The sequence below is a fragment of the Ictidomys tridecemlineatus genome, chromosome 10 (assembly GCF_052094955.1).
Source record: "Ictidomys tridecemlineatus isolate mIctTri1 chromosome 10, mIctTri1.hap1, whole genome shotgun sequence".
In the NCBI taxonomy this organism is placed as follows: Eukaryota; Metazoa; Chordata; class Mammalia; order Rodentia; family Sciuridae; genus Ictidomys; species Ictidomys tridecemlineatus.
The window spans coordinates 71,057,705-71,085,175 of NC_135486.1; the positions used below are offsets into that span (position 1 = coordinate 71,057,705).

General features: G+C 38.5%; 1 protein-coding gene across 4 annotated transcripts in view; it reads left to right on the top strand.

Moving 5' to 3' along the window:
- Fbh1 (F-box DNA helicase 1) overlaps positions 1-27,471 on the top strand; it is a 54,666-nt gene that overhangs the window by 18,346 nt on the left and 8,849 nt on the right. For all 4 annotated transcript variants that reach the window (XM_078023168.1, XM_078023171.1, XM_078023169.1 and 1 more), the window contains 16 exons: positions 899-1,029; positions 1,135-1,270; positions 2,507-2,697; positions 5,086-5,172; positions 5,469-5,560; positions 7,412-7,580; positions 8,239-8,461; positions 9,264-9,351; positions 9,433-9,519; positions 10,390-10,526; positions 14,970-15,069; positions 15,161-15,282; positions 17,008-17,083; positions 17,672-17,869; positions 18,384-18,509; positions 20,209-20,315. In XM_078023168.1, coding sequence (XP_077879294.1) covers positions 899-1,029; positions 1,135-1,270; positions 2,507-2,697; positions 5,086-5,172; positions 5,469-5,560; positions 7,412-7,580; positions 8,239-8,461; positions 9,264-9,351; positions 9,433-9,519; positions 10,390-10,526; positions 14,970-15,069; positions 15,161-15,282; positions 17,008-17,083; positions 17,672-17,869; positions 18,384-18,509; positions 20,209-20,315 — 2,070 coding nt within the window. The remainder of the gene's footprint in view (positions 1-898; positions 1,030-1,134; positions 1,271-2,506; positions 2,698-5,085; positions 5,173-5,468; positions 5,561-7,411; positions 7,581-8,238; positions 8,462-9,263; positions 9,352-9,432; positions 9,520-10,389; positions 10,527-14,969; positions 15,070-15,160; positions 15,283-17,007; positions 17,084-17,671; positions 17,870-18,383; positions 18,510-20,208; positions 20,316-27,471) is intronic.

Here is a 27,471-nt window from a genome sequence, read left to right on the forward strand (position 1 = left end):
AATGCCTTTATTTTTATGTGGTGCTAAGGATTGAACCCAGGTCCCACCTGTGCTAGGCAAGTGCTCTACTGCTGAGCCACAATCCCAGCCCATTTTCTTTTTAAGAGAACACTTCATAATTCATTGTTTTAAACTTTATTTTATTTTATTTTTATGTGGTGCTGAGGATCGAACCCAGGGCCTTGGATGTGTGAGGCGAGTGCTCCACCACTGAACCAAAACCCCAGTCCCATTTAAAACTTTTCAACACTAGTTTTGTGATCTGTCCTGGAAAATGTTCATGTTGAGAACAGTATATATTCTGCTGTTGTTGAGTGGAGCATCCTGAATATATCTGTTAGATTTATGAGTCTGTAGTGTTGTTTCAGTGCTATTTCCTTATTCATCCTCTGACGGGTTTCATCCTTTGAAATTGGGTGTTATTTCTTCCTTCAGTTTTATCAGTATTTGCTTCATTTGTTTAAGAGCTCTGGTGTTTGATACATATCTATAATTGTATCTTCTTGGTAAATTGACCTTTTTTTCATTATATAACATCCTTTAAAGTCTCATGTGACAGTTTTTGACTTAAAAATCTGCTTTGTCTGATATTAATATAGCAATAGTTGTCATATTATCTTATCCTCATTGAAACTCTATTAGTGACTTGATGTTCCAGATATAGAAACTGAAGCACTAGGTTTTCCTAAACTATAACTAGTTAGTGTTAGAAACAAGACCCAGTCCTAATTTCTAACCAAACTTTGTATAATATTTCTACGTGATCTGTTCAGCTTATGATTTGTGACCTATAACTGCTTTTCAACTGGTAGAGGATTGTCTGTGTGGGTTTATGTAATCTACTTTGTACTAATCATTGCCTGCATGTTATTTTTGTTTTTGTATTTTAACTACATAGTTCATTCCTTGGAAAAAGCTATATCATCGATACCTGATGAATGAAGAGCAAGCTGTTGGCAAGGTGGATGGCATCTTGCTGAACTGTGGCATAGAGAAGGAGTCAGACCTGTGTGTGCTGAACCTCATACGGTGAGCTTCCTTCTTCCTGTGAGGGAAATGGTTTTCCAAGTCCTTCCTCACACATCGTTGCTTATGATCATCTATCTTGTGGACTCTTCTCTGAATGTTTTACAGATACACAGCCACCACTAAGTGCTCCCCAAGCGTAGACCCTGAGAGGGTGCTGTGGAGTCTGAGGGACCATCCCCTTCTTCCTGAGGCAGAGGCGTGCGTGCGTCAGTACCTGCCTGATCTCTTCATGGCTGCTGGGGTGTGTTAAGAGGATCTGGGGGACAGGGGGGGATGGTGGCATCTTTTTTCCACTGGAAGAAAGTACATTAGTGATCAGGTTCAGCTGAAGATTATGTTCATTTTCAAAACTTTTATGTATCCCTGAATGCTTAGAAGCATTAATCTTGTCATTGGTCACCTTAGAGAAAAAAGAGGCCGTAAAATTGTAGATTCTTGAATTTGGAAGGGATTTTGCAGAAACATTTAGTTTAATTTCCCAGTCTGTTGAGGAATTCTCTGTGAAATATTCCTAAAAGAGGGTCATCTAACCTCTGAACACTCTCCGTAATAGAATTTCTTTACAAAACAGCCCATTCCATTGTCAGCTTTGGTTATTTGAAAGGCCAAAGAAATTTTGCTACCAACACAGTGAGGTAGGGAGAAGCTGGAACTTCTGAATCTTAGTCTGATTGCTCCTGAATCTCAGTCTGATTGCTCCTCACCCAGATCAGGGGTTCTCATGCTTTGTCTTGGAAGGTACCTGCACCTTTTCCAGCATTCTGTTAGCCACATAGGACTAGAAGTCCTGGCATCTGCATCCCCTTTCTTTCCTGAGTAAAATGATTGCAGATGGTGGTGCAGCACATTTTCTTTCCCAGGATGGTTGTAGTGAGAGGAAGATAGGACTTCTGTTTCTTGGAATGCATTCTTTAACAAGGAGATGTTTGGTAATGTCGGAATGATAAAGATGTGTCCATTATTGACTATTTAATAACAGAAGTAAATTAACATCACAACACTAGGAAGTTGTCAGTCTTGATGTCCTCCCTAAAGACTGCAGTCTTCGTTTGTATTTCTAACTTTTCTTCAGTACAGGTAGGAACTTGTTAGCCAGTTATCTGTTTTGATTCTGCCGAGTACTTGTGTACCTGAGGACTTACACTTACCTGGAGAGGAGAGATGGGGAGTTGAGAGGGAACTTGTGTTTTTAGAGTGTCATCTCTATGCAAGATTCTTTTAGATACTTTATAAATGTTATTTAATTAAAGAAAACTAAGATCTCAAATCCAAAAGCAAGGAAAAGACAGAATTCAGGGCAGGAAAAAAGTTCTCTTGTTTCCCATAGGTGAGTTGAGAAATATGGGCTCAGTTCTGATGGAGTAGGTAGCACGTGAACCCTAGTCTTGGCTTTCCTCACTAGTTCTCTGGTGTGGTTCTTCCTGATTGTGGCCTGTGCCTGGGCCTCTCCTCCTATCTTTTGCACCTTGCCTTGCAGGGTGTTAATGTCTGGGCTTTGGTGGCAGCCATGGTGCTCCTCTCCAGCAGTGTGAATGACATCCAGCAGCTGCTCTTTTGCCTCAGGAGACCTAGCTCTACAGTGACCATGCCAGATGTCACCGAGACCTTATACTGCATAGCTGTACTCCTCTACGCCATGAGGGAGAAGGGGATTAACATCAGCAATAGGTAATGCCCTGGAAGGGACGAGACACTGTGATAAGTGAGAAGGTCTCAGACTTGGTAATAGCCCCCATCCTGCCACTCACCAACACGTATCCAGCAATCATTAAAACTGGTTAGCTTCAGTTACGTTACTGTAGAATATCACTGAGGCAGATTTTATGTTCATGGGTATTGAAGCTTTAGGTGAAGTCCACTCATTAACAAAGGCTGTCTTTGTTCACACCTGACTGTGTTTTCCATTTCTCACTCTTGGGCTGGATGTCACAAATTGTGGAAAAGTATTATACACTTTACCACTTAGTGTAAGCAAGGTACTAGTGTATGGATTACTAATTCAGAGTGACTTCTATGGTTTCTCTTAGCAGAGTGCTGAAGTGTGCACAGGTCAGGGTTCAGAGGGATGTGTGTATCCAGCAGATACTGAGTACTTGCCACCTATCAGATAGTCATGCAGGCACTAGCAATTCATTGAAAAATATAAAATTCTTGTTCTAGTGATGGAAGATAAATACATAAGTAAATGTGGGAAGGAGCATTTTAGTGATAAGTAGTGTTAGGAAGATAGAACAGAGCAACATGACAGGGAGGTGGGCCACCCTGTTTTATATTGTTTTATATTTCTCTGAGGAGTAACATCTGAATGTCAAGGAGAAGCCGTCATTTTGAAGTTTGTATCGAGAGCCTTTAAGAAAGGAATAGATCATTTAAGGGCCCAAAGGACAGAAATGAATTTGCAACATATAAGGAAGAAAAAAGTCTAGTGTGGCAAAGTGCAGGAAATAAGAGAGAGACTCATGTAAGATAATGAGAGATGGTTGGGGAGCAGGCAAGGGAAGATCTTGTCGGCCACAGTTAGAATGAAACCCAGAGTGGGTTGGCCTGTCCTCTATGGTGAAGCCAGGCGGCTCAATAATGCAGCTGATCCAAAAGAAGCAGGAGAGCTCACGGAAAATTGCTCTTCTCTGGGGAAAGATAATGAACCCTGCAATTAGCCCCCAAAGAAATGTGACTGGCTATATCAGGTGAACCAGTCATCCTTGGTCATGTATAAGGAGGGAACATTATTTGCCAGAAATGTCCAGGTGTTTGCTGTTTTTCTGATTTGAGTTTCATTTTGTTAACTGGTTTCTGTTGTGGCCCACTACATGGCATCAAGGCAAGGGGCAAGAAACTTTATAATAGGACTCAGGTGGACAAATGATGAATAATGTTCTTATATGCAAGTCTGGACATATGCATCATCTGCTTATTTACATAGATATAGACAAGGAGCAGGAGATACGTCTTAGCTCAGGCTGCCATAATGAAGTACCACAGAATAGATGACTTAATCAACAGACTTTTGTTTTATGTTCTTGGCTGGAAGTCTAAGAATAAGGTGGTGGTATATTCCATTCCTGGTGAGGAACCAGCTTTCTGGCTTGCAGACAGTAGCTTCCTCTCTCTGTCCCTACATGCAAGGAGATAGAGCCTGGTGAAGTCTCCTCTGATAAAGACAATAATCCTTTTGGATGAGGGCCCCGACCATATAACCTCATTAACCCTAATTGCTTCTTTACACCAAACAGTCACATTTGGGGTTTGAGTTTCAATTACAAATTTCAGAGGGACACAGTTTAATCTGTAGTAGTTTGATAGCTGATTTTTGTTTCATTCATGTATGTCTTCCTGCTTTTCTGAAATAATGTGTTCCTAAAAGTATCTGTTGCATTAAAAAGAGTTGATGCCTGGACACCGGCTCCTCTCACTCTGGGTCAGCACAGCATGCTTGGTTGTGGGAATTGGTGATGCAGGGGGTTTGGGTGTGTACATGTGTAGATTTGGAGTAGCTTATGGTAGACTTAGTTTGACCTCTGTTATCATCGTGGTGACTTTGAGGCTTTTTTGATTTCTTGTGTTTGTAATCACATGAGCCACAATAGCACCTTTCCTTTAGAAGCTTAAACGCTTCTAAACCAGCATTACTTTACAAGACATGGGGAGCAATGGAACTGTTTAGAAAGATGAGGACACTAGGTTTATCAACAAGGTTGTATTATGAGGAAGGAACTCTAATTGCTGGAAGTAGGGTTTATTCTTATGTCCCCTGGTTCTTACTGCTTCTTTAATTGTCTCTTAAGGTCACAGCTAGTGCTCTTGTTGTCTAAAGGGCATGTCTTGGTCTCCCTCAACATAGAAGCAACGCACCTTTTTTAGAACTGTGTTTCCCTGAGAGTATGTTTGTCAGCTGTAGAGATGATCTAAATTATTTTCTTTCCATCTTTGTTTCAAATGGTAATAGGTATTTTCTTTTTAGAAATGATAAGGAGTTTAAATACATCTGAGAAAAAATAAGATACAAGTTATGATTTAAATTTGAAAGTCTCTAAATCTAATTTTGTTCCCCATTAGGATTCATTACAACATTTTCTATTGCCTGTATCTTCAGGAGAATTCCTGTGCCACTAAAGTTCAAGAGGAACCATCTGTGTGGCCAGGGTATGTAGAGATATTATGAATGTTTGTGTGTGGTTTTTTTTTCTATTTGTGATTCTTATACACACATAAGGAAAGGTGTTTTGCTTTAACAGATTTATTGAGGCATAATTTACATCAGGTAAATTTCTGCCTCTGTCAGAGTGTAATTCAGTGATTTTGAAGATTCACTGAGTTGTTTAACCAGCCTCACAATCTAGTTTTAGAGTATTTTTATCCCTCTAAGAGGAGTTCTGAGTCAACTTTCATTTATGCAGTTTGTCTATGGTTGTCTGATTTCTGTTCTTTAATGATTATAGAAAGAAGACCATCCAGCTTACACATGAACAACAACTGATTCTGAATCATAAGATGGAGCCTCTACAGGTGGTAAAAATTATGGCATTTGCAGGTAAGGAGCTCACCTTAATTTCTGGAATAGTGCATCAGGTTCACGATGTTATTGTTTCCTGCCTGTTACCACTACATCTCTTTATCATTACCTGCCAGAGCACCTGTACCATGATTATTATTATTTTTTTTTTTTTGGTGGTGCCGAGGAAGGGACCCAGGGCCTCATTCTAGGGAAGCCCCCTACCACTCAGCCACATCCCCAGCCCTGTACCTTTATCTTTTATGAAATTACCTTGATCAAATAATCTCAAAAGTAGTTGTCCAAGGACTCCTTGTTTTCTCCTATTACTCCAGGGAACATTCATACTGGAATTCCTATTTGGACAGGTAGCACATAGGAATTCGTTTTGGGGGTCTATCACTGCGATTGATTGAGCCAGTCATTTATTATTGCACATGTATAGTCACCGTTTGCTTCTGGCAGAGGCAGGACATGTTAATCTGCTCAAAGGGTTTCAGTAACTCCCTAATTTTGTAGGGTAATATCTAAAGGGCTCTCCCTCCATGTGTTTTTAGCTGCTTTCCTAAATATGTTGTCACTGTGGTCCTTCAGATCAGCTCAGCTGATCTCCTTACAGTCTCTCAGGTACTTGGTTAGTCTTTTGTTTGAAACTTTGTGCTCTTTTCTCTACCTGTAATCCCTCCCTTCTACTATTCTTCCTGACTATTCTGCTGACAACAATTTATTAAATGCCTTTAGTGTGCCTGCAGATTTCTTGTCCTAGCAACATTCTATAAGGTTGGTTAGTTATTCTTACTTTATGGTTAAAGTAATTAAAGCTCATATTTGCTCCAGGTCAAATAAGAAAGTCAATGATAGAGCCAGAATGCAAAGCTTTAGAGAATCTTCTCTTTGGAGAAAGATATGTCTTCTTCCCTTTTCTCTCCCTTCCCTGCTTTTTCTCCTCTTTCTCCCTTGCTCCTCACTCCACTTTTTTCGTTCTTCTTTGCCATGCTGTGTTAACTTGCACTATCTGTATCTTCTTGATTAAGCCTTCTTCAAGAGTTTGAGCTCTAAATATACATTTGCTGAACTCTAACTAATCTTCTTTTAATTACGTGGTCCCTGAATATTGTATGGTAACAATAGCCAACTCAGGTGTGTTTATCAGTATTCCACATGACTTCATCAATCTTCAGAACAGTCCTGTTAAGTAGAGTAAGAAGTACCATTTTTGTTCTTTGACAGGTGAGTTTTTTTGTTGTTTCCAACCCATATTATTTTTCAATATACTGTGTTATCAATATACTCTGATTTTTTTGTCACTTATTTCACCTTTTATTGGTATGTTATTCCCAACCAGATTGTAGCATATGTTTTTTTATATCTCATATTGCTTGGCATGCAGCTGAACATAGAAATAACTCAATAAATAGTAATTAAATTAAAGGTACATGAAATAACTGAATAATTGAAAGAATGATGGAGAGGTGAAATAGACAAGAGAGTTCAGAATGATCAAAAGAATCCTTGAGTCTCATTTACATATTCTTCTTTAGAGGTTTAAATGGCAGTTAGGTTGGCCATAGCTACCTTTTACTGAGTTCCTGCTGCTGGGTAGTTGATGATTAATTTTGCTCTTATAAACGTCACAGTTCGGTGTCCCCACATATTGCTAAGGAGCAAACTGAAGCTCAATCGAGGTCTGCTGGAGACAAAATCCCAGCCCACCTTAATCTGACTTAAAATTTGCTGCTCTCTTTGTGGCACCACTTTTATCATTTTATCTTTTGTCCTTGTCTTGGTCTCAAGCCTGAGGTGGGATAAGTCTGAACAAGACCTTATGGGCATCCTTTGGCATGTTTTCCCTGGTCAGAGGGTCACATCCTCTCCTCTTGGCTTCCACAGGCACTGGGAAGACCTCTACCCTGGTCAAGTACGCTGAGAAGTGGTCTGAGAGCAGGTTTCTGTATGTAACGTTCAACAAGAGCATCGCAAAGCAGGCTGAGCTCGTTTTTCCCAGCAATGTCATCTGTAAAACCTTTCATTCCATGGCCTATGGACACGTTGGGCGGAAGTGAGCATTGCCAGGGATGGTCATTGTCAGTTCTTTTGCCCTTTTCGCATGATGATTATTGATCACATATGAATTTGTCCCATAACATTAAGAAAATGTAATACTATTATCTTTGTTTGCAGAGAGGAAATAGATAGCTCTACTGATATGTACTTTTATCCTGTAAAATAATTTACACAAAGCAGTACCTTACTGAGGGTGCATTCTCATTTTTCTGAAACTAAGGCATAGGAAGTCAAAATGTCTTGTTTAAAATTCCTATATCCTGATCAGTTTTAGGCTTTCCTTGAAAGGTGGGTGGGGAGAAGGCTCAGCTAAGGTGCACACACCTGAGGTTTCATGGACATGGTTTCAAGAAGCTTTGAGTCCCTTTGGGAGTCACTTAGACTATGGACCACACCTTGTGATGGTGGTATCTCTGTGAGTTGATCCTCTTCTAGGTTGTGGTATGTGAGTTCCTAAAAGCCTGGTATAAGCCCTGTCAAATCAGACATGGATCTTGCAGAACTCCTATAGCTTTTAAACATTCTGTCTCATCTGTATATAATATCTGGAGAGACTTTGTGGTGTCTCTGGAAAGAATGGGGGAGACAGGGAGACACTCAGTAGCACAGTTGCAATAAAGCCAATTGCTATTCATTTGGGATGTGCATTACAGGTACCAGCTGAAGAAGAAGTTGAATCTCTTTAAGTTAACACCTTTTATGGTTAATTCCGTCCTTGCTGAAGGGAAAGGTGGATTCATAAGGGCCAAGCTAGTGTGTAAGACTTTAGAAAACTTCTTTGCTTCTGCTGATGAAGAGCTGACGATTGATCATGTGCCTATTTGGTGTAAGAACAGCCAAGGACAGAGAGTCATGGTTGAACAGAGTGAGAAGCTGGTAAGTATCTAAATGTCTTAAACATTAGCAATCTGTTATGGTTTCTGTTTTTTCACTTCTTTAGAACTGCTAATAGGAAGTTGAAGATAAGCAGGTGAGACTGTGGGCCTTTCCTGACACGTGTGAATTGTATGGTATTAGATATCTCACTTAATCCTTGTAGTAGTCCTCCCTTTTAACAGATGAGAACAGGAATTGTGTGACCTCCCACAGTTTATAAGAGCTTGTTGTGAGATGTTATGGACCCAGAATCTGACCTTATATATTGATTTACTAGTGGAAAAATCTGTATCTTCTATGTCACTATGAAGTCTTTTCAGTTGTTTGTCATTTAAAAAAAATTTATTAATTTTTTGGTACTGGGGATTGAGTCAGGGCACTTTATCACTAAGCTGCATCCCTTGCCCTTTTTATTTTTTATTTTGAGGGTCTAAATTGCTGAGGCTGGCCTCATGCTGGGCTTATAGGTGTGGACCACTGTGCCTGGCCTTTGCATTCTTTTTTGAATTAAGTATCAGTCATAAATTTATAAAAACATTTGGACTATTTTGTTATGTCAGCTGTTGCGATCTCTAATCTTTTCTCTGCCGTGCCTGGATGGCTTTAACTTACACTTATTTCTGTCCTCTAGACCCTTCCTGAAGTTCAAACATTACTGTGGGATCCTAGGAGTTTAGGAAGGTGCATGCCCTCTTTGTTTTGTGATGATGCCTCTGCTCCACTTGTGTATGTGGAAGTGAAAATATGATTGTAGTCTTTTCTGGACCCTTAAATTTTTTTTACTGTATCACATGCTTTCTAGAATGGTGTCCTTGAAGCAAGCCGACTCTGGGACAACATGCGGAAGCTAGGAGAATGCAAAGAAGAAGCTTACCAAATGACTCATGATGGTAGGCAAATTTCCAGACATTGGTCTCTTATAAATACAACTGCTTCCCTTGTGGGTTATAACTCTTGCTCCCTTCTTTCAGGCTATTTGAAACTCTGGCAGCTGAGCAAGCCTTTGCTTGCCTCTTTTGACGCCATCTTTGTGGATGAGGCCCAGGACTGTACCCCAGGTGATAAACTATTCAGGACATCAGTAGTCTCAAATACATAGAAACAGCATCATGATTATGTAAGAGGACATACATGTGGAATAAGTTGATTATTCTTATTTGTTATAAAGAAGAGGAACAAATACTAGTCATTCATAAATCCCTTTTATTTGACTTAGGATTTCAACAGTTGTCTGTTTCCCTTACCCAGAGCAGGTTTATCTTTCTCCCTATGTTTTGCTGAAATTGTTTTTAGAATGTTAACTGAGTAGGGCATCAGATGATATGATAGGGACTTAAACTTATGCTAAGTAGGAAAAGATGGGAAATTTAGATTGAAATTTGTTTAGTGTTGTATATTTCTTTTTTTATATGTTTATATTTTTTATAGTTGTAATTGGACACAATATTGTTTTTATTTATTTTTTTAAGTGGCGCTGAGGATCAAACCTAGGGCCTTGCACGTGCTAGATGAGCGCTCTACCGCTGAGCCCCAGCCCCAGCCCCTTGTTTTGTATATTTCTAAAGTGGCTACCAGAGAATAGACAGTATTATGAGCATGATTTTTAGGTAATTTTGGGGTATTATACTATTAAAGAGTGAGGACAATTTATCTCATTTTATATTTCCCTCATATTTCTTAGACTCCATAGTTCACTTAGGACTAAAAGTAATCTGCATCCCAAAGACCAGGAAATATTCTTTTTTCCTTACAGAATTATTTTTTTGATTGAATGCCTGTTCTGTAGGAAAAGACAACTTTGTTGTCCATTGTTGGCTGGCTTAGTTTTGTGAAAGCATTTTTATGCCTTTCTTTCTTACATACAGTTTCTTTTTGCTATGTATGTTTGACTCCTTGAGATTTCTCACTGTTCGCTTTATCGGTTTCAGCTATCATGAATATAGTTCTATCTCAGCCGTGTGGGAAGATCTTTGTAGGGGACCCACACCAACAGATCTATACCTTCCGCGGCGCAGTCAATGCTCTGTTCACAGTTCCCCACACACACGTCTTCTATCTCACACAGGTAAGAGCTCTGTCTCTGCTTCTGAGTCCCCAGGAGCATATAAGCAAGCATTATATTTATCCTCCTAGTTTTTTATGTGCCAGGCACTTTACAGGTAATATGCCAGGTTCACAGTACATAGCCGGTCCTTACTGCTAAGCGGTAGTTCTCAAAGCGAGATTCTCGGGAAGTCAGCATAGTCAAAACTTTTCATAATAGTTATTTGCCTTTTCTGCTGTGTTGACACTTTGTGCTAATGGTGGTGTCAAGGCCTTATCATGAATCAAGGCCTTGGCACCAAACTGGACTAGCAATTACATTCTTTCAATACATTCAGAATTAAAGAATATAAAAAAGCATTTCACTTAAGAATGACCTTGGTGATGGAGCAAGCCATAATGATTAAATTTCATGACCTGATGACCCTTGAGTACATCTTAATATTCTGTGTGCTGATGTGAGAAATACATACAAAGTATTTCCACTAAAGACTGAAGCCCATTGGTTTCCTAGTAAAAATACTGTTTTAGTTGAGTTGTGGGCTAAACTTTTTTCTTGTATGGTTTTTACTTGAAAGAATAACTGATAGACCATCTGTGGTTATTTGGAATTGAGTATTTGGCATTTTCTCAAAGATGAGTGAGATGAGCAGTGACTTCAGGAAACTAGATAAATGTGTGTTGCCAAAGATAAAATGCATACTTTCAAGTAAAATTAAAATTTAGCAAACTATGGATCTGCCACAGTGAACATGACACACTCACAGTGTCTGCAGTTATGCAAAAAGGTGATGAAACATTCTTACTTTTCCTATTAAGCATTTGTGTGAGGCTGAATTTGCTTCATAAACTTCAGTCAAGATAATGTATCACAACAGACTGAATGCAGATGTAAATGTGAAATGCTGGGTGTTAAAAAGATTTGTAAAAAAAAAAAATGCCTCTGTGCCCCTCTTGTTGTTTTTTTTTTTTTTTGAAAAATATAATAATGATTTGAAAAAGTAGATTCAAGTGTCTGCTGTGGTATAGATCACATAAATAAGTTCTTTGGAGGTCTCAGTATTTTGTGAAAATGTGAAGGGTCCTGAGACCAGCTGCTGAGAACCACTGCTTTTAATAAACTCTGTCCTTAGAGGAGATGTGTATCATTTGTATTAAAGTGTAAACTCCACTGTTTTGTTATGTTATTGAGAGGTCTGTGGACTTCTCTGTGACTGTTCTATTGAGTTCCCATCTGCTATAGTAATTTAGGGTGGCATTAGCTCAGAATAGTTTTGTTTTTAATTGACATTATTTTTTTTGGAATAATTTCAGATTTACAAACAACTTGAGATAATAGTACAGAGGATTTTCATATTCCCTGTCCTCAGTTTCCCCTACTTTTTTTAAAAACATTTTTTTTAATTTTAGGTGGACACAATATCTTTATTTTTTTATTTTTATTTTTTATGTGGTGCTGAAGATCAAACTTGGTGCTTCATGTGTGCTAGGTGAGCACTCTACCACTTGAACCACAACCCCAGCCCCTCCCCTTCCCCTACTTTTTAAAAAAATTGATTTGTTAAATACATGACAGCAGAATGCATTAAAATTCTTATTATACATATAGAGCACAATTTTTCATATCGTTGTATATAAAGTATGTTTATGTCAATTCATGTCTTTATACATGTACTTTTTTTTGCATTACGATTCTTATTATACATATATACCACAATTTTTCATATCTCTGTATATAAAGTATGTAGACACCCAATTTGTGTCTTCATACATGTACTTTGGATAATGATGTCTATCATATTCCATCATCCTTGCTAATCCCCTGCCCCCTCCATTTCCCTCCCACCTCTCTTCCCTATCTAGAATTCATCTCCCCCTCCCTATCCCACTATGAATCAGCCTCCTCATATCAGAGAAAACATTCGGCATTTGTTTTTTGGGGGATTGGCTAACTTCACTTAGCATTATCTTCTCTAACACTATCCATTTACCTGCAATGCCATGATTTTATTCTCTTCTTTTGCTGAGTAAAATTCTGTTGTATGTGTATGTATATGCCACATTTTTTTTTATCTATTCATCCACCTCTCCTACTTTTAACATTTTAGTTTAATAGGAATACTTGCCACAAATAATAAATAAGTATTGATACATCATTACAAGACTAAATTCCATAGTTTATTCAGATTGTTAGTTTTTGAGTAGTGTCTTTGGCTGGTCCAGGATCCCATCTAGGGTAACACATTACATATAATTGTGTTTTATTTGGCTTTTCTTGGAAAAGACTGTGACAGTTTTTCAGACTTTCCTTGTTTTTGATGACCTTAATAATTTTGAGAAGTACTGGGCAGGTATTTTTAATGTGCTCTGTACTGGAATTTGTTTTTAAATTATTTGTTTTAATTAGTTATACATGCCAGAAGAATGCATTTATGCACTTTGATATACATAGATAGGATATAATTTCTCATTTTTCTGAGTGTACAGGTTGTAGAATCATGTTGGTCATGTAGTCACATATACATAAAGTAATAATGTCTGTTTGGTTCTCTCTCTTATCCCCACATCCCCTCCCCTCCCCTCCCCTCCTATCACTTCCCTCTACCTAATCTAAGGTAACACTAGTCTTCTCTAGTGAATTAGCATCCGCATATTAGAGAAAACATTAGGCCTTTGATTTTTTGGGGATTGGCTTATTTCGCTTAGTATGATATTCTCCAAATCCATCCATTTACTGTCAAATGCCATAATTTTTTTTTTTTTTTTTTTTTAAAGAGAGAGTGAGAGAGGGGGACAGAGAGAGAGAGAATTTTAACATTTATTTATTTTTTCTTAGTTCTTGGCGGACACAACATCTTTGTTGGTATGTGGTGCTGCTGAGGATCGAACCCGGGCCGCACGCATGCTAGGCGAGCGCGCTACCGCTTGAGCCACATCCCCAGCCCCCCCAAATGCCATAATTTCATTCTTCTTTAAAACTGAGTAATATTTCGTTGAATATATATATACCACATTTTCTTTATCCATTCTTTTACTGAAGGACACCTAGGTTGGTTCCATAGTTTAGCTGTTGTGAATCGAGCTGCTATAAACATTGATGTAGCTGCATTACTATAGTATGCTAATTTTAAGTCCTTTGGGTATAAACTGAGGGTGGGACAGGTGGGTCAAATGGTGGTTCCATTCCAGGTTTTCTGAGGAATCTCCATACTCTTTTCCATAGTGGTTGTACCAATTTGCAGTCCCACCAGCAACATATGAGTGTACCTTTTTCCCCCACATCCTTGCCAACATTTATTGTTGCCTGTATTCTCGATGATTGCCATTCGACAGGAGTGAGATGAATTCTTTGTTTTGATTTGCATTTCTCTAATTGCTAGAGATGTTGAACACTTTTTCATATTTTTGTTAATCAATTATAGTTGTTCTTCTGTGAAGTGTCTGTTCACTTCCTTAGCCCATTTATTGATTCGGTTATTTGGTTTTTTTTTTTTGGTGTTAAGTTTTTTGAGTTATTCTGATATCTTAGAGATGAATGCTTTATTGGAGGTGCATGTGGTAAAGACTTTCTTCTGATCCGTTGGCTCTTTCCTCACATTATTGATTGTTTCCTTTGTAAGAAGAAGCTTTTTAATTTGAATCCATCTCATTTTTGATTCTTGATTTTACTTCTTGTATTGGAATTTTTGAGGGTTTTTTTTTTTCTTTTCCCCTCATGGTTACACTAGGGTTCTAGTTTGGGAAGGAAGGCCACAGAGGTAAAAGTGACATATTTATCACATGGTATCAAGGGTTCATATTATCAATATGGGGTAGGACTGGATATTGACCTTGATCGTCTGGCTAGGGTTGTGTTTGTCAGGTTTTTCCACTGTAAAGCTGTTCCTCTCCATGCTGCATGCTGGGGAAGGAAGCCCCTATACTGAGCCCACACTTGAGAACCAAGTATTGGAATATCTTTATAAATTATTTGGAATTGTGAAAGTACATCTTTGTTCCATATATATATTGTTCTTCTGGTATCAAGGAAGTGGTAAAATAAAAGTGTTTGGAAAAGATTAATGTAGCAAAGGGGGAGAGAATCATTTGTCAGGGAGGAGATTGGAGGTAAGAGGCCAAAAAGGTGAAACGTGAAGTATGTGAGTTCAGCAAAGCTAGTGGCAGGAATAAGAAAAGATAATATAGATAGGGTGATGAAGCATTGTCAAAATTTGGTTATGGGGGTAAGTGAGGAGAGAAATAGGTCATTTCAGGGTTTCAAGATAGAAAATGCTATCATTAACACTTAGATAAAAAGTTAGTGATTTTTTGATTGCCAGGATCCTGTTTGGGTACAGATAGTTTTATTTATTGGCAATTTCCGCACCCCTTCCTATGTAGAATGAGTCAGGCTTCCTTGGCAGTGATAGAAGTGAGCCCACATGCATCTAGGTGGGTTGCTAATTCCTTTTATTGTTTCCAACAGAGTTTTAGATTTGGTGTGGAAATAGCTTATGTGGGAGCTACTATCTTGGATGTCTGCAAGAGAGTGAGGAAAAAGACTTTGGTTGGAGGAAACCATCAGAGTAAGGTTTTCAGTAGCTCTTCTTTTTTTTAACAAAATTAGTTATCCTTTTTGTTTTGATTTGTCATTGAGTTTGTACTCTCTCTTCAAAGGTGGCATTAGGGGTGATGCAAAGGGACAAGTGGCTCTGTTGTCTCGGACCAATGCCAATGTGTTTGATGAAGCTGTACGGGTGACTGAAGGAGAAGTACCTTCAAGGATACATTTGATTGGGGTAAGAGTAAATCTATGTTGACTGCTTCATTCACAGAAACATTACAAAGAAACATACCCAATGAAAATGTTCAACCTCATTAGACTGATTATGCAGGAAAGCATTTGGGTTTTTGACCCTTCACCAGGCTGCACTGAGACTCAAGTCTTTACTTCTGGCCACTCTAATTATGCTAGTAAAATATTTCTAATAAGTGAAACCCCATAAAGATTGAGGATCTTTTCCTCTACTCTTTGAAAAATGAAGTTCTTCTTTAAATTTGACTGTGCATTGAGGCTGCTGGCCACCTGAGGTTTTTCTGATTGTGTGTTGTCAATTAGTATGAGAACAGCTGAGCTGACAGCACTGTTACTCTGCAACACATGGGGTTCAACACCTGGATTCTAGCTCTGGCTCTGTCACTGACCTGTGTGGCTTGGGGCAAGTCACAACTTCTGTGTGCCTCATTCTCTCCATCTCTAAGGTAAAAATAGTTCCTTTCCTTTACCTGTTTCACAGGGAAGTTAGGATTAACTGACATATTTTTAGCATTTTTAACTCTAAAGCAGAACTATGACTATAAGTTACTTATTTGTGAAAAAAAATATTTTTCAGGGCCTACTACATGCTAGACACTCAGTAAATAGTGAATCAAAATCAAATGGTGTTTTAATTTTTCTTTCTTTTTTAAATAAAAATGATATAGTCATGTTATAGAAACTTTGAGACTAAAAGTAAGAATCATAAAATCCAAGTATTTCATATGATAATTATGATTTTTGCTAATTATTTTTGTCTTTGTCCTTAATGTGTGTTTTGCATAAATGGTGTGTGTAAAAATGCATACGATTTTTCACTCAACACATAAACTTATTTTCTTTCATTGCTGTTGCAATGGCTTTATAATATCCTCTAGAAGACACAGCGTAATCTAGCCACTTTCATTATTGTAAGAGAATAATAGTTTTTGGGATCTCTATGCCAGGCATGATATAAAGTAAGTTGTTTTCATTCCCTCTCTTACCTCTATTCACTGCCTGTCTCATGTGTTATTGATCACATCTCTAGTTGAGAGGTATAATGTACATCATTTTATTTTAGTGTCCATTTTATGTCAGTATTTTACATGTCCCTCCTCAAAATATGAAAAGCCCTCGGAGTGGAGAGCCCTTGTCTTACGCCTCCTGTGCCAGGCATGGAGTCCCACAAGTGCTGGAGCCAGGCCAGTGCTCAGCAGGTGGTCCTCAACTAGAACAGTGCTAAGCTGTGGCAAAAGCAGGCCTTTCCTCCAAGAGCCAGCTTTTAGAATCGTAGAATTATCTGGACCTGTAGGTATTCTCTAGTTCTTTCTCAAAACAAACAGTGGTGGTAAGTACTCAACCCTTTGGATTCAGTTATCATTTGTATTCTTCCTTGCAACATTCCTGGAGAATAGACTTAAATTGCCCTTTTATTGATGAGAAAACAACATGCAGCTATATTTTACCTTTCTTAAAAACACATGAAGAATTTGAGGTAGTAGGTACAACTTAAAATTTGATAATTTTGAGTTTCAAGGTCACATTATATCCCAGTGCTTTGCAGTTGATGAAGTTCCCCGCTCACTGTGATGCTTTGGGTGCAATTTGAGATACGTTTCCAAGAAACCATCTCATTTCAAAATCCCACACCCACATTTGCTTTATTTTGTTTTGTTAAGAAAACAAAACAAAATAAAATAAAAATCCCACCAAAAAACTTTTTCAGGGGATTAAATCATTTGGATTGGACAGAATCATTGATATTTGGATCCTTCTTCAGCCAGAGGAAGAACGGAAGAAACGTGAGTACCTACCTGGCTTTGGAGCAGTGGAAGGCAGCACTGGAGAGACAGGGATGGGGAAGGCACAGGTCAGTCTTGGACAGTGTTCTTGTCCTTCCTGAGAAGGGCAGCTAGTGTTGCTCTTTTCCCTTGAAGAGGGGGATGCCTGAGGCCTCCGGGTTTTAGAGCTACTGATAGACTTTTCCAGGACCACCTTTTGGTGGTCTCATTACTTGTCAGCATTGGTCCCAGATGCTGTCTTCCCCCACATCGTTCTGTATGCCTGGGCAGCTTTACACATTAACACTCTGTGTGGGCCCCAGATGATATGTTCTGGTATTTCTATGGCGCTTTCCTTTCCCTTTTCATGGTGCTATCTCAGATCCCTGTGAAGTAGGTGAGGATCTAGAGTATAGGGCTCTGGATCTTCAGTTGGAGACGGAGAGGCTGCTGCACTGACTTGCCCAGGGACACACAGTGAGGTAGTGATGCAGTCAGGACTGGAACCTGGGTGTCCCACGTCTCAGAGCACCCACTGTTGTGTTGTTTAGGAATGTGCAGCTAGAGTAAGGGGAGCCTGCACCTGCTGACTGACTGTGTTCTCCTCAGAAAACCTCGTCATTAAAGATAGATTCATCCGAAGGTGGGTACACAAAGAAGGCTTCAGTGGCTTCAAGAGGTACGTGACTGCTGCTGAGGACAAGGAGCTTGAAGCAAAGATCGCAGTGGTTGAAAAGTATAGCACCAGGATCCCAGAACTGGTGGAAAGGATAGGAAAGTGCCATATAGAAGACTGGGACTTTGCAGGTAAGGAAAGCACTTGGTTCTTGCCTCCCTTCAAGAGGAGGTGGGATGTTCTTCTTACCTGCATGAAGTAGCTATGACCTTGGATGGCTGTTTATGAGAAAAGGGACAAGGCCCCAGGTTCAATTCCTGTCTCCACATAAAATAAATAAGTACCAAATTGGTAGAAAGGAGAGCCATAGGGCTCTTTATTGCTGTTCTGCTTCCAAGTCAGTAGAATGGGATTTTCTAGTCCTAACTCCTCCACCTGTGACGTTAGGCAAACCGAGCAGCCCTCTTCTGGGCCTCTGCCCTACCTGTGTAACATGCAGGGGTAGGGACAGTCACTGTGTGCTACAGATGTGATTCCTGAGGTACTTTTGAAACTCATTTTCTACTTTTCTTCTCAGTCCTTCCCCTCCCACTTTTTGGGCCTAGTTTCCTCCTTCTCTTTTACAGAGCTGCATGCAGAAAACAAACTTTTTTCTGTCCTTTTCCTTCAAAGTCCATCTAACTGAGCACTGTATTTTTGTTCTAGAGTACATTTTAGGCACTGTGCACAAAGCCAAAGGCTTGGAGTTTGATACCGTTCACGTTTTGGATGATTTTGTGAAAGTGCCTTGTGCCAGGCATAATCTTGCCCAGCTTCCTCACTTCAGAGTTGGTAAGGACACTGGTTGCTCTTGGGATCCCCTTAGTTTAGTAGTTAGGAGATGACTAGATGGCTCCTTGTGACTGTCTTGGTTTTGATCAGGTGATTGTGGCCTCCTAGTAGGTTTCTTCCATAAGGAGAGAAACACCTCCTAGTCCTAAACTTTTGACTCTTAACACTATGGTTCTTAGAAAAAATCAAACTGTAAACTGTCACAGGGCCTCCTCTCTTAGGGTTATGCTCACAGTGGCCCTCGCAACACATATCTCTTCACCTTCACATTGTCATCAGCAGCCATTGGGTGTCCCTGCTTCAGAAAAGCTTTAAAGCACTCCATTCACCTGCTTTCCGAGGTGTTTTTTCTTTCATTAATTCCCTTTCCTTTTATTTAAAAATATCAAAATCATAAGTTGAACTAGCACTCTTTATCATTGTCTGCTTTTTAATAAGTTTATACTCAAGGCTAGTTGTTAAACGCTAAACATTGGTTCTTTGTTTGATTTGAATCTTGGAATAAAAACATTTGAAGTGATGAAAATAAAAAAACTGACATTCCTTCTCTCTAGCAACTAGCCATAAGAGTGGGGAGACAACCATAAATCAGAACATAAATCAGAGTGGAAGAAGAGAGTAGGTACAATTGAGAGAGATCAGCTGCTTTTGGGGGGATGAGGGGGCAGATATTTATTTTGCTGCTACTTTTTCTCCCCCTTCTGGTTTATATTCTCTCTCTCTCTCTCTCTCTCTCTCTCTCTCTCTCTCTCTCTCTCTTTCTTTCTCCTCTCTCCTCTCTCTGTCTCTCTCTCTTCCTCCCTCCCTCTCCTCTCTCTCTTCTCTCTCTCTCTCTCTCTCTCTCTCTCTCTCTCTCTCTCTCTCTCTCTCTCTCTCTCAGGGGCACTCACCCCCAGAGCCACATCCCCAGCCCTATTTTGTATTTTATTTAGAGACAGGGTCTCACTGAGTTGCTTAGCGCCTCACTTTTGCAGAGGCTGACTTCGAACTCGTGAGCCTCCTGTTTCATCCTCTGAGCCCCTGGGATTTCAGGCATGTGCCACCATACCTGGCCATACTTTTTTTTGATGACTGCTTTTTTGAGATATAATCTACATGCCACATAGTCCACCCATTTAAATTGTACAGTTAAGTAGCTTTCACTCTGTTTAAAGACCAGATGCTCTGTTGTGCTTGGTATTGAGACTGAGATGAGAGGGATAAGCAGACACCACAGACTTACAAAATGTGGTTTTTCTTTCCTGGTTGTCCTGTGCCAGTGTAAGATGTTTCCAGATTGGGCTGTCAGTACAGAGACAGCAAAAAGAAATGGAAAGAGCCCTGGCATTGGAGACTGTAGACTTGAATCTAGTTCTGGTTTCTTTTTTATCACGTAACACCTGTAAATGCAATTTCTCCATTCGCCTCACAGGTGTTGTAATCAGTATCCATCTGGTTCATTGCGGATATTGAGTAATCAGTCAACATATTCCCAGCATTTACTGTAGCAGGGCTAAAAAACCCAGTATTTTGTACCACTAGTGTGCCAAGTTTCTGTTTGCTTTTGCAGTTGATATTTATAGGAAAATTCTATAGCTGTACCTAACAAATCTTGAGTGAATTGACTGGGTGGGTCGTGACTGAGGGGTTGAAAACTCTTAGATGGTAATTCAAGTTTTTCTAAGCAAGCTTTTGAGTTGACTTTTCCCCCTTTCTTTAGAGTCATTTTCTGAGGATGAATGGAATTTACTATATGTTGCAGTAACTCGTGCCAAGAAACGTCTCATAATGACCAAATCACTGGAAAACATTTTGACTTTGGCTGGGGTAAGAGGAATGTGAAATGTTTGGAGTTTATTTGGTTTGAATGAGAGTTCACCTGTAGGCCTTTGCAGGGCTTTAGATCAGGATATCAGACAAGAAGAAAAGGTTTCTTCAGTGTACAGAGGACAGTCATTAGAGCAAGAGGTGTTCAAACCATTGAAAAAAGTATGATTCCTTTCCAAATTCTTTCCCAGTTCAATTTTAAAAGGTCCATTTAAAATGTCAATTGTTTTCATGTGTTTCTTAATTTATCTTTTGCTCAGTTAGTCATCAACACTGTTAGGGGAAAAAATCAGCAAGAATGTTTTCTGCATCTAAATTCTGCCTTCCACTCCCTGTTCCATTTGAAATATCAGCTGCTGCTGCCACCTGTAGTTTTCCAGAAGGGATTAATCCTTCCAGGATGAATTAAGCATGCAGGTACCTGACCTAAGTCACGGGCCAAGATGCAGAAAAGTGAGCTCATTCACACACATACCTCTCTGTACTCCTATAAACAACTCTGTCCCTACTCTCCTTTCTTGTTTTTATCATTCTTGCCTTTTGCAGTCAGGAGTATGAATGATTGCATCTTTTCAACCTTGTTGGAATAGTCAACAAATTTGAGCTAACAGCAATTACTTAGTCCGTCTTTCCCTGAACCAAACATACTCAAGCCTAAAATCCAAACTTTAACTATAAAACTTAGTAGAAATACTGTTTTTTTTTTTATTTTTATTTTTTAAGTGGTCTTCGTAACATAAGATTTTGTACAACAGGATGCTTTATTCAAAGAGCTATCTTGTGCTTTCTCAAGGAGGTGAGACAGAGGTGGAGCTGTGGTGTGTAAACATTGCTATCAATGACTGGATTATACAGTAAACAGTGAGTGACGTTCAAAGTCTCAAAGTCACTTACTGATGTCAGTAGTGGTAAAACAACTTTGATAGTCATACTTTGAATATTTTTAATAACATTTCCCTTATTTTATTGGTATGTTATTATTGTGCATAATGGTGGGATCTTGTTACTTATATTCATACATGTACACATTATAACAATATCATCTAGCCCATATCAGCCACTATTCTTTCCCAATATTTCTCCTTTCATTTCTCTCCTCCCTCCCCTGACCCCTTCCCTTTTCTCTACTGATCTCTCTTTGATTTTCATGAGATCTTCCCCCAACTTTCTTCTCCTTTTTCCTGTTAGCTTCCACATATGAGAGAAAACTTTTAGGATCCTTGACCTTTTGAGTCATTTAGCAACATTCTCAGGTTCCATCCATTTTCATTCATATAACATTTCATTCAAATAACATTATTTCATTCTTCTTTATGGCGGAATAAAACTCCATTGTGTATTTTTACCACATTTTATTTATCTATTCTTCCATTGACAGAAACCTAGACTTTTCTATAGTTTGGCTATTATGTGTGTATCACGGTAGTATGATGACTTTAATTCTTCAGGGTAAAGAGAAATGGGATAGTTGGGTCATATAGTGGTTCCATACCTAGTCTTTTGAGAAAAAATAATACTGATTTTCTTAGTGGTTGTACTAATTTACAATCCCACCAACAATAAATATGTTTCTTTTTCTCCACATTCTCTCCAGCATTTATTATTATTTGTATTCTTGTTGTCTGCCATTCTGAATGTAGTTTTGATTTGCATTTCCCTGGTTTCTGATGATGTTGAACATCTTTTCATATATTTGGGCCATTTGTATTTCTTCTTTTAAGAAGTGTCTGTTTAGTTCATCTACTTATCCATTGGGTCATTTGTACTTTTGGTGGGTTTTTTTTAGCTCATTATATGTTATGAATATAAATCCTCTATCAGAGATAACAAGCTGAAGAGAACACAATACCTGACTTCATATTATACTACAGAGTTATAGTAACAAAAACTGGGGGCTAGCAAGGATTTTCTCTCATTCTGTAGGTTCTTTTTTTACATTCTTGTTTCCTCTGTTGTGCAGAAGCTTATTAGTTTGATGTCATCCTAATTATTAACTCTTGGCATTATTTCCTGAGTTTTATAAAGGAATCCTATAGAGAAAGTTGTGACCTGGGCCTATATGTTGGATTGTTGACCCTATATGTTCTTCTATGAGTTACATAGTTTCTGGTCTAATTCTGAGGTCTTTGATCCATTTTGAGTTGACTTTTGTGCAAGAGAAATATCTAGTCCCATTCTTCTACCTATGGATAACCAATTTTTCTAGCACTATTTGTTAAAAGGCTTTCTTTTTTCTAATGTATGGTTTTGGCACCTTTGTCAGGGATCCAGTGACTATTTGTATGCGTTTGTGTCTGTGTCTTCTGTACTGTACCATTGGTTTCTGTTTTTATGCCAGTACCATGCAGTTTTTGTTACTGTAGTTCTGTGTGTTATCTCCAGCATTACTTTTTTAGCTTAGAATTGCTTTGGTTATTCTGGGTATTTTTATACTTCCAAATGAATTTTAGGACTGTTTTTCTAGTTCTATGAAGAATGGCATTGAGCCGGGGCATGGTACCTCATTCTAGTAATCCTAGTGGTTCTGGAGTGTGAGGCAGCAGGATCACAAGTTCATAGTCAGCCTCAGCTACTTAGCCAGGTCCTTGCTGTCATAAAGCCTGCATCTACATTAAGAGATAGAGGACAAACATATACGTAAATAGGCATCCTCTTCACATTTTTGAGGAGGATAGTATCAGAGCTTGAAAGGGAAAGTATGCTTACATGATAAGTCTTTTGCACAGCAAAAGATTAAGCCAGGCAGTGTGTGTGCCTGCAGCCCCAGCTATTGAGGAGGCTGAGGCAGGAGGATCACCTGAGCCTAGGAGTTTGAGACCAGTCCAGGGAACATCAAATCTCAAAAAAAAACATCAAATTTATGGACTGATTAGGTTTCATTTTTATCACTTTTATGTTTCATGACTCCTTTGTCAATTTTCCTTTAAATAGATGTATTTGGTGGTAAGAATGTTTTTGGAATTTGAACTCAAGATACATTTTTCCTTAGGTACATTTCCACTTGGGCCTACCTTGACAACCCAAGCATCAGAACTTGGAACTGAAGCCCTTTTGCTTAGTTTGCATCGTTAGTGGCATCTGAGTCATCTGCATACTTTTTCTGAAAAAGGCTAGGAAGTAAATATTTCAGACTTTGCTAGTCATATGGTCTCTATCACAGCTATTCTGCTCTCCTGTTGTACCTCAAGGACAGCTATGGACACAAGCTACTGAATGAGTGTGTCTGTTCTAATAAAACTTTATTTGTAGAACCAAGCGCTTGTATAGATTTGGCATACTTGTAGTTTGCTGGCTTTAGTTTAGATCCAAGTCTGACTTTTCTTAATCTCTAAACTAGTACCCTCAAGGTGTTAAATGGAATAATAATCTTTATGTACAAATAATCTTGCCTATTATAATAAATGTTGATTATATTTTTACAAACTGTTGTACAGTTTTTTCCTAGAATTACTGTTATGCTAATGGTTAGCCGTTTAACAAAACTAAATTGTCATATTGGTGGGTATTATAGAACAATAGTATCATTTCATAGCATGGGTAAAGTTGGATTTTTTTTTTAACTTATAAAAAATTTGAGGGATTTTTTTTTTAACTTATAAAAAAGTTGAGAAAACAATACATTAAGCAACCATATACAAGTCACCCCTATAAATATTTGGAGTACTCATTTCTAAAAAAACAGACTTTTTTCTCCATAACTACAGTGCCATTTTTTTTTTCTAATATTTATTTTTCAGTTTTCGGTGGACATAACATTTTTGTTTTATTTTTATGTGGTGCTGAGGATTGAACCCAGTGCCCCGAGCATGCCAGGTGAGCGCGTAATTGCTTGAGCCACATCCCTAGCCCTACAGTACCATTTTCACATTTTATGAAATTCATAATGATGTATGGCTCCTTCATGCCAATCTATAGTCATATTTTTATGATTATATAAAAAATGCCATTTTAACAATGGTTTGTTCAAATCAGGATCCAAATAAACATTTGGTTGTTAGTCTCTTGCTTGATTCAGAGGAGTCTTGTACCCCATCCCCTCTTCTAATGCCCCTGTTTTATTGAAGAAACTGGGTCAGTTGTCCTGTGGAATAGTCCATATTCTAGATTTGTTTCCTGTGTGGTTGTATAACTTGTTCTACCATTGCCTACCCTGGATTTCCTGTAACTGGAAGTTAGCCACAGAGGTTTCCCTAGATTCAGGCTTAACTTTTTTTTGGCAGGAATGCTCCATGATAGGGATTGTGTACTGTGTCTCCTCACATCCAGAGGCACATGGTATCAGGGTATCCTTTGCTCTTTCAGTGATGCTGAGATGGTCTCTCATATGAAATTTATAATAATGTGCAGCCCCTACCACCAATCCATAATCATACTTTTATAGTTATGTCAAAAATACTTTTTTTTTAACAGTAGTTTATTCAAACAGGATCCAAATAAACATTCGGATAAAATGTTAAAATAAAACCTTTGATATTGCAGAGCTAGGGAATCTTCATTTTTGAAAAGAAAAAAATTGTTCATATTGATAGCTCTAATCCCAAATTTTAATTTAAACTTTTTGATGTTAAATATAATACAAGTATGTAAAATAACATAAATATTTTAAATGATGTAACTGTTTTAAATGATGCAGCCAGTGTTCCTAGAGCAGATCTACCACCTATTCCAGATGCCCTTCCAGTCAAAGCACCCTTTCTCCCTCTTGAAAGTAACCACAGCCCCAGACCTTACAAAGCTACAGGCTTTGTAATTGTTCTTTGACCGAGTGTGCACCATCATCCAGCCCTCTGATGGTGATTTCAACACACACTTCTAAGTGGCAAAATGAGGCACACAATAGTATATAGAGAAGGCACATTTTTTACAAAAGGAGAATATGAAAATATTACAAAAGGTACTGAAAGATAAATCAATAACTTTTTTTTCCCCAAGTATCTACTAATGGTAGAGAGAGAATAACCTGGGGTAAAATGAGACTTGTTACAAAGTTTTGACTTTGAAAACAGGATTCACACATTCAAAAAAGATAATTAAGTCAAAAAGAAACAAAGTAGCTCAGTGGTAGAATATTTGTCTTGCTTGCACTAGACCCTGGTTCAATTCCCAGTATTGAAAAAGAAAAAAGCAAATCACCATCAGTTCATAAAGCTTGCACAGCTGAGCAGTAGTCTGTGTCACTTTACTGACATAATCTTATGACATAAGTGCATAATCTTAGCTATGAGAGTCATTCTGTTTTGCCAGTATACCTTGAAGGTACATTTGTAATGAAATCTACCAAACTGTTGTATGTTCATGTATTAATATACCATAGTGAATCCCATGTGTGTGTATATATAATTATAATGCACTAATTAAAATAATAATAATAATAATAATAATAATAATAGAAAGGGGATCAGTGGAGGATATATTTCTAAAACTGGAGCTACTGGGTAAAGACAAACCCAAGTGTGATTTTTCCACCTATTGTGAAAAAAATATGGAGATTGCATCATTTAGAAGCCCACTAGTTATGTATAAGAATTAAAAAGGATTTTTAAAGCTAATTGGAAACTGGTCAGTAGCTGCGGCATACATATTATGAAGAAAGTGAATTTTCCCAATAGAAGAAAAGAATACGGAACCTAGAAAAATGGTTCCCCCCTTATGAGACTAGGTAGGGAAACATCTGTCTGCCCACAGAGTTGCTCTCAGGAAGTCCTGGGAAGCTGCCTGTTTGGGTAAACAGATGTTTAAGTCTGAAAGATCTTGCATGAGGTTCAATACTTCTGCTTTTTCTTTATTGCAATCTGTGAGTAAATGTGGGGACATCCTGTTGCAGAAATGGCTGAGTCCAGCCTGTGGTAAGAAAAGCAGGCCATAGAGGATATTGAGGACTCTGGGATGAGGGGTGAGGGAACTAATTTAGAGACTTCAAAAGCCTGTGGAGAATGGTGGAGCCATGGATATGACATTTTAGAGACATAAAGACATAAAGTCTGCTACCTGGACTGATAAGCCATTTTGATCTCCTCTATAACCAAAAACAGGTAAGGCAGCCTTCTTGTTCTTGACTCCTGTGTTAGTCTACTTTGTGTTGCAACAACAAAATATCTGAGGCAGAGTACTTTAAAAAATTAAGAGGTTTATTTGGCTTGATTCCAATGACTGAAAGAGCCAAATAGCATGTTTGCAGAATCCTGGCCAGGCCTCCTGGCTGCATTACACCATGGTGGAGGTACAGAAAGGAAACTGGCAATATGTAGAAGGGGGCAAGTGTATGGGGTGACTTCACTTTATAATGACCCATTCTCATGAGAATTCACTGGCTACTGGAGGTCAGCATAAATCCCCTTTGAGACAGTGCCCCCATGACCTAACTACCTTGCAGTAGGCGCCATCTCTTAAAGGTACCACCGCCTTAGCACTGCCACCCCAAGGATCAAGATTCTAGCACATGAACCTTTGGGGGACAAACCACATTCAAACTACAGCATCCCCTTAGAAAATATAGCTAATGTAATCACCATAAGCTTTTTTTGTTCATTTGTTTCTTTTTAAGTTTTAAGCAAGTCGTTTTGGGGATATACCTTAGTGATAGAGTGCTTGCCTTGCATTCTCAAGGTCCTGAGTTTAGTCCCTAGCACCCTAAAATAAGCAAAATAAAAAGATTTTGAGGAAGTGAAGCAAATCATGAAATCATTACATTTTTGAGGGTATAAAGTGATGTGGGGTTAGACTAGTTGCACAGAAGACAAATTCTCAGTCGTCAAGATCTTAGATTCTTAACCCAAATTTCATAAGTATATTCTCAGAACAGTGCCTCGCACATAGTTGGTGCTTAGCAAGTGCTTGCTGAATGGATGAAAGGGAGTACCCTTCCCTTCTGTGAGTTCTTCACCTTCATGGTAAAGAATGTAGGTCTGGTTCACATCCCAGTTCTTCCACTCACACCTTTGTGATCAAGGGCACGTTACTTAACCACTTTGCTTCACTTTCATTATCTGTAAAAATACATTAATAGCAATAACTGTACCTCAAAAGATGGTTTTTAACAGGTTAAGGAAACGTTAGCTATTTTTTTGTCATATTGAAGTGTATTACATTTATTTAATATTTATTTTTTAGTTTGTAGTTGGATACAATATCTTTATTTCACTTATTTATTTTTATG